Source organism: Ictalurus punctatus, chromosome 8, assembly GCF_001660625.3.
Source record: "Ictalurus punctatus breed USDA103 chromosome 8, Coco_2.0, whole genome shotgun sequence".
Taxonomy (NCBI): Eukaryota; Metazoa; Chordata; class Actinopteri; order Siluriformes; family Ictaluridae; genus Ictalurus; species Ictalurus punctatus.
This window is the reverse complement of record NC_030423.2, coordinates 22,458,305-22,472,159: the sequence shown is the minus strand read 5'-3', so window position 1 is coordinate 22,472,159 and position 13,855 is coordinate 22,458,305. Positions and strand designations below refer to the sequence as shown.

Sequence of the window (13,855 nt, the reverse complement as noted above, 5' to 3'; positions counted from 1 at the left end):
TCTAATAAAAGCATTTGACACAGGACAGTTATCAACATAAAGTCATGTTTTATTGGTGAAGAGACATTTCCAGAATACCCGAAAGATATAATTTGTATAGATATGATTCTGACAAGGAAGGAAACAATACTCTTTTCTTTAACGTGTCACAAATTTATCTTCTTTAACGTGTCACAAATTTATCAAATTCATCATTAAGGTAAAACTGCAGACAATTTTTTTTAAACATTCATGACATTTCACAGACATTGATTTTCTAATGGTATAAATCAACAGCGCCTACAGAAAGGGAGATCCATGTAATTGTCTCACAGTATGACAAAATATTCCTTCAGTAAACACAGGAGCAATAATGATTGTTTACTCAAAGACAGTGTCATATGAGACGATGTATGAGTTGCTGTAGGCGTAGAGCATTCTGTCCCGTGGGTTGTAATTTAGAGACTGGATGTTGGTCTGCATTTTCTTGATGCGGATCCTCAGATCATAGCGCTCCTCCTTTGTCTCTGTGTCGAATGAGTAGAAGATTTCCTCTGTCTGCTTGTCCAGGAAGCGTGTGGCGTAAAGCACTCCGCATGTCATGAAGGTGTTAGTGGCAGTGCGCTTGTGCAGTGATGTCCTCCACGTTCGGCCCAAAGACGGAGGACTTCCTTCTATCACCTCGCTAAGGATCACGTTGCCAAAATTGTCAGGTGCCGTGTAGACGACCCAGACACCAGATTCATCTGTGGCGAGATCCAAGTCTGTGTACTTGTACATGGCGTCCAAGTGGCCGAAAGGAAACTTGTTATTGACGCCGGAGTTTTTTGGAAGTGGTGTATTGGTGACGGAGTTGGTGGAGATGTTAAAGCGGCACACGGAGGGTGTATTGTAGCAGCCGTAGTATAGCGCGTTTCCGTACTGCACCACATTAGGGCCCATGATGGTGTTTGTGGAGGGGTTTGAGGAGGAGATGCTGGCATCCACAGGACCCACACCTGCCAGTAAAGTGCTCAAACCGCTGTAATGCCGCACATAGTTGGCGTGAACATGGCTGCTGGTCAGAGCCACCAGCCAGTACATGTCCTCCTTTCCTGGAGCAGGTTTTGGGTCTTTTCCCCAGGCACCGTAAGGGTATGAGGTTCTGTACTGGGTGAGGGCATAGGTTCTAGGGCTGGTCACATTGACCAACTCGCCTTGTGGACAGCGTCCTACACATACACACACACACACACACACACACAAAGAAGAGATTTTCAGATCAGATGCACTATAAAAAAGAAATATATATTTTTTAAATATATACTGCTTTGAGAGGTGAGTAAACAAGTCTATTACACAAATTCATTCATTATCTTCTGTAACCACTTGATCCTGATTCATACTCTATCAAGTGAAATCTGGCTAGTTAGACAGACAACACACTTACCATGCACCTACTGACATGTTTTGGAGGAAACTGAAAAACCCAAGGAAACACACATAATCTTATGACAGATATAACGGGTTAAGTTCTGTATTTTTGCTGGTGTTAAATGCTAAAGTGTACGTACGTGGGCGAGGAGTGGGACGCCGAGGGGTGGCCTGAAGCTCATGCTGACACTCAGCCAAGTCTCTCTTTATGCGCCGATTTTCTCGCTGTTTGCTCACCACATGTGAAAGATCGAAGGCCTCGAGCTCTTGCATGCCCTCTGTCATGTTTTGCAGCTTCAGGACAGATATGATAAAACAACAATCATGATCATAAACTTACTTATTTATTTATTCAGCAGACACTTTTATCCAAGCATTACTGCCCATCACTCAACCAACTACTTACACAAAACACCATTCAGGGCAAAATGACTCATTTAAAATGTAGATGAGTCATTTTGACCTTAATGGCCTGGTTCACTGGGATAGCACATAGCCATCAGGAACAGGCAAGGGTTCCTCATCTATGCTTGTGTTTTCCTGTAATGAGGTCAGCACTGATGACCTAAAGCTTGCTCAAAGTTAAAACCTATTAATGAGTTAGGAGTGTTAGGTGTGTTTGAGGTGTGTGTAGACAACATGTGATTTGAAGAAGGTGTTTGAGTACCACTGAATACAGATTTATTTCAATAACAACTTATTAAAAAAAAAGTAATGTAAGATACTGAGTGGTGCTTAAAGCCATCAGTTTAGATTTAACAGTATACTCCATAAAGATGTATGATGTGATGCTGTTTGGTGTGTGATGTGGTGCAGTAAGTCACCTTGGTTGCCGTGCTCTCACTGAGCCCCTTGTGCGAGTTGATGGTTTTCTTCAGTTTACCCATGAGTCCCAGGATCTCAGCGAGCTCGAGTTCGATGATACGCAGTGACACGGCTCCGTACAGATCACCATCGTCTTCATTCTCCAACACAGACACACTCTCCTCCAGCTGCTCCAGCCGCCGCTGCAGTCCCAGCATCAACACATCCGCCTCCATTAATTGAGGGAGAGAGAGAGAGAGAGAGAGAGAGAGAGAGAGGTTGGAATGTAGTAGCTGCTATTTTTGGTAGAACAACTTAATGCATTCTGTGTTTCTAATTGTCTGTCTATCAGTTTAAAATATAAACTTTATGAATATTACAAAACATGCTGCTAACGTGCTTTAATAGTCAAGAACCTACATATATTTGTGATAATTAAAATATCATGGCAGGTAACAAATTAAAGGAAAACAAAACATAAAGGCAATTAGTAAGGTGTTTTGGGCCATATATAATTTGGTTTCTTGGTAATATGACTAGCTATGCTTTTTATGACATATTAACTTCAAGAGAGAGAAAAAACAGAGGCTGATGAGGGATTGACTGTTTATAGGTGCTATAATGCAATGGAGAGCAGGAAATTGACGTTTCACAGCATTAAATGTAACTACAGATCTGTCAAACCTAAAGAAGAACCATTTTCCCCCTCTGAAGAACAACCACACATTGTAAACAAACTCCAGTTTCTGTGATGGGTTTGATACTTGTCTAATGTTAGTTAAGTCAGACATACATTGAATTTATTTCACATTAATGAACACAACACTTTCTCCATTTACCTTGACAGAAGGGGGGGGGGGGGGGGGTGTCGCTGTGTCAGTGCATCTTTCAAGCGAGATAGTTGAAAGGAGACAATAGATTAATAATGTGAAATGGGGGAATGGGAAGGGGCTTCCAGGGTGTTCATTAATATTGGACACTACATAAGATCAGTGCAACTGTCATTCCAGTCTCTTTTTGCATATTTTTAAGTGATAACTCATAACAGCATTCTCTATAAAATGCACAATGGTGCTAAGTCTGTAAATAAAAAGCACAGTATGTCGTTCGTTCATTAAAAAATAAAGACTGTAATTGTTGACAAAGTGCTGTGATCTAAGAGGAATAAAACACATAAGGGCATGCTGTTATGGGGGGGGGGGGGGGGTACTTCAACAGTATCTCACCTTCCTGTCATTGATTATTTTTCCTTTAATAGCAAGCGTTTTGTTGATTCTGTCCACTTCAAAAATTTCTAAATATTCAGTAAGTCACACACCTGTGTTGAAGTGATGCTCCTGTTGCACTGGGAAGCCTCAGTATGGATGGAGTCGAGTTTCTCCATTGGGAAAGGACGCAGCAAGTTGTTCAGCTCACACACACAGTCCTTTCCGCCCACATGCTGACAGCAAAAACATGGCAAATTAAAAATACATGCAAGAAAAATATGCATGTCACATGACATTTACTTTGAATGTGACTGTTTTAGAGGTTACACTATTTGTGCAGGTTGCAGTACTTTTGTTCATTATTAGACTGTGATGTGAGTCCTTAGATGATAAAATCTTAAACATGCAAAAAAAATTGTTTATAAGGCATAAGTGTGAAGCATACAGTACAGCTGTGTTCCTCTTACCTGAGAGAAAAGGACAAGGAAAAATGTAGTAGTTAATACGGACAGAGATGACTTCATATTTGTTTTAGAAGATGAGCAGAATGAAGGCACTGCAGTCCAGAGGCTGTCTTAAAACGAATCACTGTCTCCTATTACAAAATCAAGGTTTAAAAATAGAAATCTCAATTTCTACACAAATTGTGGAAGTGAGACTTGGAAATGTCTTATTGGGCTGAGTGGCAGGAGGGTGTTGGGTAACCTTGGTTTTGGTGTTTGCATAACTGTAAGCTCATTCACTTCAAGATGAACACTGGTCTTATTTCTCATTCCTCTACTTCCAAATACATATTTTCCACGGTTTATTTAATTATTTAAAGAGCAGATTCATGCATTCATGATCACAAACAGATTTGCTTTGTTCCATATATCACTTAAGCGCTGCTGAATTCTCCATTCTGGCTAGAATGTGTTGATTAAATTTCTATGAAAACATCTCTGACAATAGTGCTGCAAATCAAAGGTTCAAATTAATGCATCCGTTTCTATTAACGCATTATCGTTTCTATAGTAACTATAGTACAGAAAATACTTTCTTATTAGGAGGGTAGCTCAGAATGGTAACTGTAAAAGTTGGATTCTTTAGTTCTGCTTTCAGCTGCTCATATTTCTCTAGCTTCTCTTATTCTTTCTTTTAAAATGTTACTGTCACTTGGTATTGCCAAATCACTATTCCTGTGTTTTTGTTTTTTTGCTTCTTATCTATGATTGTTCCATCTAGTTAGTTCACATTAACTGTTTATCTTATATTTGGACGTCCCACGGGATCTTAGCTATGGTGTTTTCTACTAGCCTTCCACTAAGCTAGCATCTATTTCAGCATTTCATATTTGTCTGACATTCAGCAACATGGGTGCTCTGATTGTTGAAAATAATGTAAAATGCACTCACCAGTATAATGCTTCTAATGTTACCAACATTGAAAATCATCACCTAGGGGAAAAAACTGCATGAGAGACAAAAAATGTATTTAAGCTAACATACAGGGTGTCTGAAAACACAGGGACCAATGTGAATATGTTGTGTAATATCCTCAAAACAAAAAGGTGCAGCGGCTGAGAAAATGTGTAGAGCATAAGGGGAAACCTAGAGCATATGTTATAAATAATAAATACAAACATAAGTATATGTGGTTTTACTCTTATTGGTTCCTGACTTTTTGCACACCCTGTAGATTAAACTTCATAGCATGAACTGTGTTCCCTTTCAAAGGGAACTCCTCGTTGCGTTTAGCATAACACTATGTGGAGCGCCCTTGCTTATGACAGGCATCTGAAGCTTGTGTAAAGTCATGCCTATGATCAGGTGACGTGGCAATTAAGCACGCCGCGTGATATATATATATATATATATATATATATATATATATATATATATATATATATATATATATATATGTGGCACCTGTGAACCGCGCCATCAGCCTTATTATCTTCAGCAAGACTGCATGTTGGTTGTTTGTGTAAAGGAACAAAAAAATGCTTCATTTCCTCTCTATCTTTTCTCAAAATCTCTGGACTTTTCTACCCTTTAAAAAAAGAGAAGAAAAAAAGGTATGAGCGAGAGAAAAAGATATGAGTGAGAGAACTCAGGAAGTGTGTTACGCCTTGCTCCCGTTTCATCACGGGGAGTAGTGCACACATTCTGGGTGAAGTGTCTAGGGCTGGAGCATGCGACAGCAGCCCTCGAGAGGTCTGACTGCGCATTATAATGCCTACATTAGGCAACTCTGCTTGCATCTCGCTCTCTTGGCAGCTAGCCATCTCAGGTCCGCTGGATCTCTTTTGGATCTGGAAGAGGAGCCGGAGATGAGCGCTGCCCTATCTCTTGCTCTGGCTTCTGGGTCCGGCTCTCCGCTGGATTTTGGAGCTTGCATCATGGCTCCTCCTTGCACTATGGAAAGCCAAAAAAAAAAAAAAACACACACACACAAAAAGTAATAATTCCTCTCTGACTCTGAGGAGCCAGAAGGATGTGCTAAAAACTGAGAGCAGCATATAAAGAGCTGCTTGAAGTGATTACTAAGGCTGGATGAGCTTTTTTCTCCCCAGTGAAAGTAAATCCCTCACATTGCAGAAAACTCCCCTTTCTTCCAGAAGTGCATGACAAAATATGGTCAGTTTTAAATAAATCAATCTCTGATTTGAAACTGTGTACATGCTTGCCCTAGAGACCATGGTGAGACCCCTGTACCTGTCAGCATTAGTGAAGGAGACTAGACCTCTCTACCTCTCAATCCTAGTTTAGGTCTCTCACTCCTTAAACCTAACATTCATTTTCTACATCTATAATCAAACCCTTGTGCCCCGAGTCCCCTGGAATAGGCTCCAGGTTTCCCTCTACCCTGTGTAGTATAAGCGGTATAAAAAAATGGATGGATACATTTCTCAGCATTCAAGCTATATAGATATGCTGAACATGAAATATTGTTATTTTGTAAGGCTGCAACATCTAATCAATGAAATGGGAACACTTTTCATCGCACTACAGTGTTGGTCTCATGACTTAACGTGTCTTTTTATGTGAGTAATATTTGGATTTGTAATCATTTGTTTGTGGGAATGTTAAAAACAGTGCTGACCCCTAGTTGAATCATGCTTATTAGCTGTCATTTATTCTTTCAGGCTGTCCTCTGTTATCCTGGGCAGCCGCGACCCTTACAATATGTCCAGCTGATGGACAACATGTGATCAATTTGTCAGCCTGTGCAAAATTCCAACCAGTAGAGGGCAATCACAAGTCACGATCACAAAATCACAGCATATATCCAGTAATCAGTCGACATAAATGATTTATTTCTCTTTAATGAAGCATTACTTTCAAAGCATACTCTGAGAATACATAGGATGTAACAGTATACGACTATAAGAAAATCTCAAATAGCTATACCAATGATATTGTTCTCTAACAGTACAGATATTAGATATAGATAACACCAAACTCTGAACAATAAACAATATAATTGAAAAAATATAGATTCAATTTACTTGTAAGACTTGTTATAAGCATATTGGATGGGATTTAAATTTTGGTTAGTGGAATATGGTAAGGCTAAGAATAGAGCATAATTTGGAGTATGCTATGTAGATTTTTCTCTTGTTTATAGAGGTGCAAATGAGAAAAAAAATGGCTTGGATCAACTAAGAGAGCAGAAAGTCGTCTTTCACTGCCATTGCAGTGTTATATAGCATTGAATGAAGTTTCAGTCAGTTTCTATTCTATACTGGAAATCATGTTGTGTTTATGCTTATCATACAGTGGATTGAATGCATATTCGAATCTAGCTTTTCAGAAGTAAGCTTGGTATGCGAGCATGTAGCCACCATTGTACATGTAGAGCCTCATGTCTGTGGGATTGTAGTGCAGGTTGGCGATGCCCGCTGCCACCTTCTCCATAGGGATCGAGAGCGTGTTGTCCTCCATCCCTGTGGTCGTGTCGAAGGCGTAGAACACTTCCTCTTTGTAGGTGTTTATGTAGCGAGTTGCGTAAAGCACCCCACACACCATGAAGGTGTTGGTCACAGAGCGCTTGAACAGGCGTGTCTTCCACGTGTGTGTCACATTGAAGCCTTCGATGTCCACTCGACTCACGACCATGTTCCCGTGGTTAGCTTCTGTAGCGTACATTACCCACAAGCCCTTGTCATCAGCTGAGAGGTTGATGTCCGTCCAATCGAAGCAGTTGTAGTAGCAGTAGGGGAATTTGTTGTTGAACCCAGCACCAGGAAGTGTGAGACGTCGGACTTGCTTGGTTTTCACATCAAAGGCACAGAGTTCGGGCAAATTATAGCACTGATAATACACAACACCCTTGAAAATTATAGTCCCTGGACCCTGAATCGCATTAGCGTGAGTGTATGAGCTAGCCAGCGATTCATCTCTGTGGTTTCTTCCAGCCATGAAGTCCTCGTAAGTCTGGTAGAAGCGCACAGTGATGCCCAACCTGTGTCCATTAGCTAGAGGCTGGATCCAGTAGGCCTCTTCACCATCAAGGCCAGGGTCATAACCCCATGCTCCAGCGATGTAGGACGTACTGAACGGATTCAACTTAGTGACCACTGGCGCACTGATATTTCTCATCGTGCGCTGAGAACAAGAGCCTGTAACACAGAAAATGTAAAAAAATATATATATACATATAAAATACAAAAAAAATTCTGATGTGATACTAGTGCAAAATCCTGTCACACTTCTACTGTGCTGTCTCATTTCGCTCTCCAGACCTGCCTCATTCATCCTGATGCTGTACATCTGCTTGGAGCTACCGCACTGCTGATTTAACTTCTGCTACTGAGACTGGTCCCACATGGACACCGTAAAGATTTACAATTCCCAAATACAGGTGATTACTTAGTCTCCTCCACTGCTTTAGTTTACAATCTCACCTGGCTACTGAACTTTTATTCACAATCCGCTCATACTAAACATCCTTTCAGCACACTTATTTACTGGTTCATCTCAAAGTTTCTTTCTCCTGTTGTCTAAATCATCTAAGTCTATGTTTGGATTTCTGTAAAGCTAATTTGAGACTATATAGTTGCAGGGTATATATATTTGTAACTATATAGATGTTAGATTTGATCTCCGTCACTGAGAGTGACAGGTACAAGGGTCGCACCATTGTTTCTAGGGCAAGCTTGTGCATTTTATCAAATCAGGGACTGAATCATTTAAAACGAACTCATAATTGTTATTTGAGTTGGGCTACTGATCAGAATGTAATGAGTTCAAACCCCGGCACCGCCAAGCTGCCACTGTTGGTTGGGCCCTTGAGCAAGGCCCTTAACCCTCAACTGCTCAGATGCATAACTGAGATAAATGTAAGTCGCTCTGGTTAAGGGCATCTGCCAAATGCCATAAATGTAAACATCATGTTATTAAGTCTACAGACTCAAAGCCAAAATAGCAACACTACAAAAACAAACCAAAAAAAAAGCCTGAAAAATTTCTCCTCTGAGCTGAAGAGGCAAAACTTACTCCTGAAGTCTTGTGGGATGGACCTGCAGGTCTGGGCACGGTTACTGAGAGAGCGCAACTTCTCTCTCGTTGTTTCTAGATTGAAGACATTGTTCTTGTACATCTTGTTCACTTCTTCCTGAAACTTCCACAACTGAGGTACAAATACATACAAATAGATTTATTTTTATACATACCTCATAAAACATTTCAGGTGGTTAAACTTAGAAACAAAAGTTCACCTGCTGCCTTAAAAACTTGAGGAAACTCAACTTGAAGATAAGCTTGAAGTTGTCCAAGTCAGGACAATGGATTACTTTACGTTTAATTTTGGGAAACTTATAAACTTGAGTTCAATATCCAAAACTTATCATGACAATTGGTGTTCAAGAGAAGAAACCAGTTCACATAAATCAATGTCATATTTTACAGTGTACAAATATTAATGTATCTACTCAAGGACTCAAAAATGTGAAACTGGAGGATAGCACAGGAAATCACAATTGCCCATGTGACCATAATATCAGTGGCAGCTCATTCCATAGGGGCAGGTGTGTGTGTGTGTGTGTGTGTGTGTGTGGGTGGGTGGGTGGGTGTGTATATAGACCTCTGTACTTATCCTCTGTGCCTCCCCTCCAGCTTTGTCCAGATCTACATTATTCATGGTGTCGTGTAGCTGCTGGATCTCTTGGCTGAGCTGTTTCAGGTGTAGCGCGTTGTACAGGCCCTGATTGTTCAGGTACTGGAACCTTTTCAGCCGTTTTGTCACATTATTCAGTGTGGCCTCCATCTCAGGCACCGTCTTCGCACCCGTCACCGTCTGTCAGACAAAATGAAAGTTTATTACAATTTATTCCAACACTGACATTCCGGTTAGATTTCAGTTTAGATTTTTGTACGGTAACACCCGAAAGTATGTGCTCATGACCAAGGACTGTTTTTCATGTATTCGATGTATCGGTGTAAACAATTAAATTTTTTCTTTAGGTCAATATATTTTAATGTGAAATCTGTATAAAGCTGGTGCCTTTGCAGTGTGTCTGACCTGTGTTTGGAGTTGATGCAGTGTGTGTGTGTGTGTGTGTGTGTGTGTGTGTGTGTGTGTGAGAGAGAGAGAGAGAGAAAGAGAGAGAGAGAGAGAGAGGGACCTGTGATTGGAGATTTTGCAGAGAGTCTTGGCAGCTTTGCAGCAGTTCTGTCACAGCATCATACTTGGAAGCAGGAAAAGCCCAGATCGAGCTGTTCACCTCACACACACATGCGCCGTTTCTCTCCTGGCCCTGAACGCTGTGAGCATGGACACTCCCCTGATACACACACAATACATCATACACAAACGTAAAGATGCACACAACACACATAGAGCAGTGCTTTATCATACAACTGTACATACATTTACATTATATGTTTACTGTTTAAACTTACAGCAAGTTTATATCTACTGTTAGAAATGTTATTGAAGTTTCTTAAAATTTGCTACACGCTTTGGCCTTCTTCATGTAGGGTTTTACTTCACTGTTATTTTCTACATTGCCGAGAGTGATTCTCATAACAAATCTATTTTAAACAATGTACTAGCAGTTTCACTAACTGAATACACACTTACACATACTGTACAGTACACTACTGTAATTATCGATTACTCGTGAAGATGTTTTAGAAAATGCAAATGAAAATAAGATGTGCTGCATTTTATATGTACGTATCTACCTATATTGCTTTCATTTTTAATTTAAAACGTCTGTCCTATTAACTAATCTGTGTAACTTAAAAACACTGCATTTATGTTTCATTTTTTTTTGGAAAATGTTTAGCAATTAGGAATGATAATGTACAGTATTAGACATGGTAGCTGTATCAACCATTTTAAAAAGGACATTACATGCTTCATAACCTTATATATATATATATATATATATATATATATATATATATATATATATATATATATATATATATATAAATTTTTTAAGATTTTTTAAGTACTATGTAAAAAGTCTTAGGCACCTAATTTTTTTTTTTTAAACAAATGTTTATATTATGACTTCTTCATTAGGGTCAGTAAAAAATAAAAATAAAAAAGATTTCCAACCATTACTTTTAATATGTAACATGTTATAGAAATTATATTTGTATGTCAGTAAAAAGGTAATAATAATAATATATTATGTAATACACAAGTAGCAAGTGTTATAGTCAATGTAACACTTAGAAGAACTGTGGCCGATGCTCTAATATACTTTTTTTTTTTTTTAAACTAACCAGACATTTTCCTTATAAAACTGAGACCACTGATGCATTGGTAGAGACAAACACCAAATACTGACTTAGTTCAGGTTATGGAGAAATGTTTGATTTCATTATTTTTAAAGACATCTTTGTTTTACAGCTTTTCTTTGGCCTTTGCCAAAGGCCTTTGCACAGTTCTTAATATGCTTAACTTTAAATAAAACTGAAATCAAAATAATAATACTTGAGCAATAATATTAAACAGAAAGCAAGTAACGTGAAATTATAGTGATAATTGTGTTTATAGCAATCGTTTTCAATTGTATACAATATATAAGATTCAAAGCTATTTGAAATTCAATAAAATTATATTATTGTATAATATTACCTAAACTGAATAATTAAGTTGTTTATAAACACACTTACAATGCTTTATTTGTCATTCATAAGTGCCTCATTTATTCTTATACTGTATTTTGGGGTTTTATTATCAGGATTGTAGTTGAAAGTGATACGTCGGTACTTACAGCAGCGGCGAGAAGCAGCACAAGCAGGATCATGATGAATCTCTGAGTGTGTCGGAGCTTCCCCCTGAGCTTTTATAAGTATAACACACACACACACACACACACACACACAGAGAAATGTTGCAATTATTTTGAAAAAAATGATAAACAGTTTGGATTCATGTGAATGTTTATTTTCATCACTTTCTGATGAGGATGTGAAGATTTACCCCTAACAGAAGTTGAGACTTAAGCAATCGCTGACAGAAAAATTCCAATGCATATTATGCAACATATCTGTTTAATAATAGATTTGTAATAAATCCAGACTCTGCAAAAAGCTTACAGAATCAAATCTGGGGAACAACTAAAATGTTTTAATACATCTTTCAAAGACTTACATACTTTGTTTTGAGTTGAAAAATATCTCATATTTAAATATTTGTTCTATTAAAGATTTATAGAAAGATTTTTCTATTAAACTATATGTACATCAAAGCACATCAAGTACTTTTAGAAAGAGCAAAAAAAAAACCTTTTGATATAAAAAATACTATTACTAATAACAGTTGTATTAATATTGTTATCGATGACAGTTTAATCATTTTATTAAAGCAAAGTTTTACTACCTTTCGTCCTGTGAAACTGCAAAGTTTTTTTTGTTTGTTTTTTTTTGGGGGGGTGACTAGTTCATCCATTGTATAGTATAAATATATATATATACAATACTTTATATATATAAGAGAAGCATTTTTAAAAATTCATATGGGTACAAGGAGTAAAACTTTATTTTAATAAAATGATCAAATTGTCATAACAATTATATTAATACAGATATCAGTAAGAATTGCAACCCCGATTCCAAAAAAGTTGGGACAGAATGTAAAATGCTAATAAAAACAAAGAGGAGAGATTTATAAATGTACTTTGACTTGTATTTAAACAAAAAAACATATAAAGACAAGGTCTTTTATGTTTTATCTAATCAACTGCATAGTTTTTTGAAGATAGACATTTATGTTGAAATTGATGCATACAACACGTTCCAAAAAAGTAGGGACAGGAGCGAATTATGACTAATAGCGATGTGACAAGTTGAAATAAGAAGGTGATGAGAAACATGTGAGGCAATCGTCTAATCATAGTATATGAGGAGCCTCCAAAAAAGGACTAGTCCTTCAAGAGCAAGGATGGGTCGAGGCTCACCAATCTGACAACAGATGCGTCGGCAAATAGTCCAACACTTTGAGAACAACAAAGACAAATCGGTAGGATTTTGGTATTTCACTTTCTATATTGCACAATATAATTAAAAGATTCAAGGTATCCGGTCAAATCTCGGTGCGTAAAGGGCGAGGCCGAAAAACACTTCTGAATGCACGTGCTCTCCAATCCCTCAGACGTCACTGTCTTAAAAACCATCATGAGTCTGTAATGGATATCCTGACATGGGCTTGGGAATACTTTGGTAAAGCTTTGTCAGTCAACACCATTCGCTGCTGCATCCACGGATGCAAGTTAAGGCTTTACTATGCAAAGCAGAAGCCATACATCAACACTGTCCAGAAGCGCCGCTGACTTCTCTGGGCTCGGTCTCATCTGAGATGGACAGTTGCACAGTGGAATGGTGTTTTGTGGTCTGAACAGTTAACATTTCAAATAGTTTTTGGGCAAATCAGCTGTCGTGTTCTCCGGGCCAAAGAGGAAAAAGACCAGCCAAGCTGTTATTAGCGTCAGGTCTATAAGCCAGCGTCTGTCATGGTATGGGGGTGTGTCAGTGCCCATGGCATGGGTAACTTGCACATCTGTGAGGGCAGCATTAATGCAGAAAGATATGTACACATTCTGGAGCAACATATGCTGCCATCCAGAGCAGGACAACGCCAAACCACATTCTGCCCGGATTACAAGCGCATGGTTGTATAAGCAGAGAGTGCGGTTGCTAGCACGGCCTTCCTACAGTCCTGACCTGTCTCTGATTGAGGAGCATTAAGAAGCACAAAATAAGGCAACGGAGACCCTGTGCAGTTTTGCGGCTGAAGAAATGCATAACGGATGAATGGGGGAAAATTCCATATGCTAAACTTAACCAACTGGTGTCTTCAGCACCCAAACACTTAATAAGTGTTATTAAAAGAAAAGGTGATGTTACACAGTGCTAAACAGTCGACCGTCCCAACTTTTTTGGGGTGTGTCAAATCATCAGATTTGAAATGAGTGCATATCTTCAAAAATAAATTAATTTCATAAAGTAAAA

General features: G+C 38.6%; 3 protein-coding genes across 3 annotated transcripts in view; 1 reads left to right on the top strand and 2 right to left on the bottom strand.

Annotated features, from left to right (window-relative positions):
* LOC108268946 (olfactomedin-4) overlaps positions 1–13,855 on the top strand; it is a 57,325-nt gene that overhangs the window by 35,873 nt on the left and 7,597 nt on the right. The gene's annotated exons all lie outside the window — the stretch shown is intronic.
* On the bottom strand, positions 35–3,995 carry LOC108268460 (olfactomedin-4). The gene is made up of 5 exons (XM_017473459.3): positions 3,872–3,995; positions 3,515–3,637; positions 2,217–2,426; positions 1,533–1,686; positions 35–1,190 (listed from the first exon to the last, which is right to left on the bottom strand). The coding sequence occupies exons 1-5, from the start codon at positions 3,926–3,928 to the stop codon at positions 361–363; spliced, it is 1,374 nt and encodes a 457-aa protein (XP_017328948.1). The 5' UTR covers positions 3,929–3,995; the 3' UTR covers positions 35–360.
* On the bottom strand, positions 6,681–11,704 carry LOC108268948 (olfactomedin-4). The gene is made up of 5 exons (XM_017474329.2): positions 11,620–11,704; positions 10,012–10,170; positions 9,471–9,683; positions 8,885–9,017; positions 6,681–8,007 (listed from the first exon to the last, which is right to left on the bottom strand). Exons 1-5 carry the CDS (start codon positions 11,650–11,652, stop codon positions 7,196–7,198), a joined length of 1,350 nt encoding a protein of 449 aa, XP_017329818.1. The 5' UTR covers positions 11,653–11,704; the 3' UTR covers positions 6,681–7,195.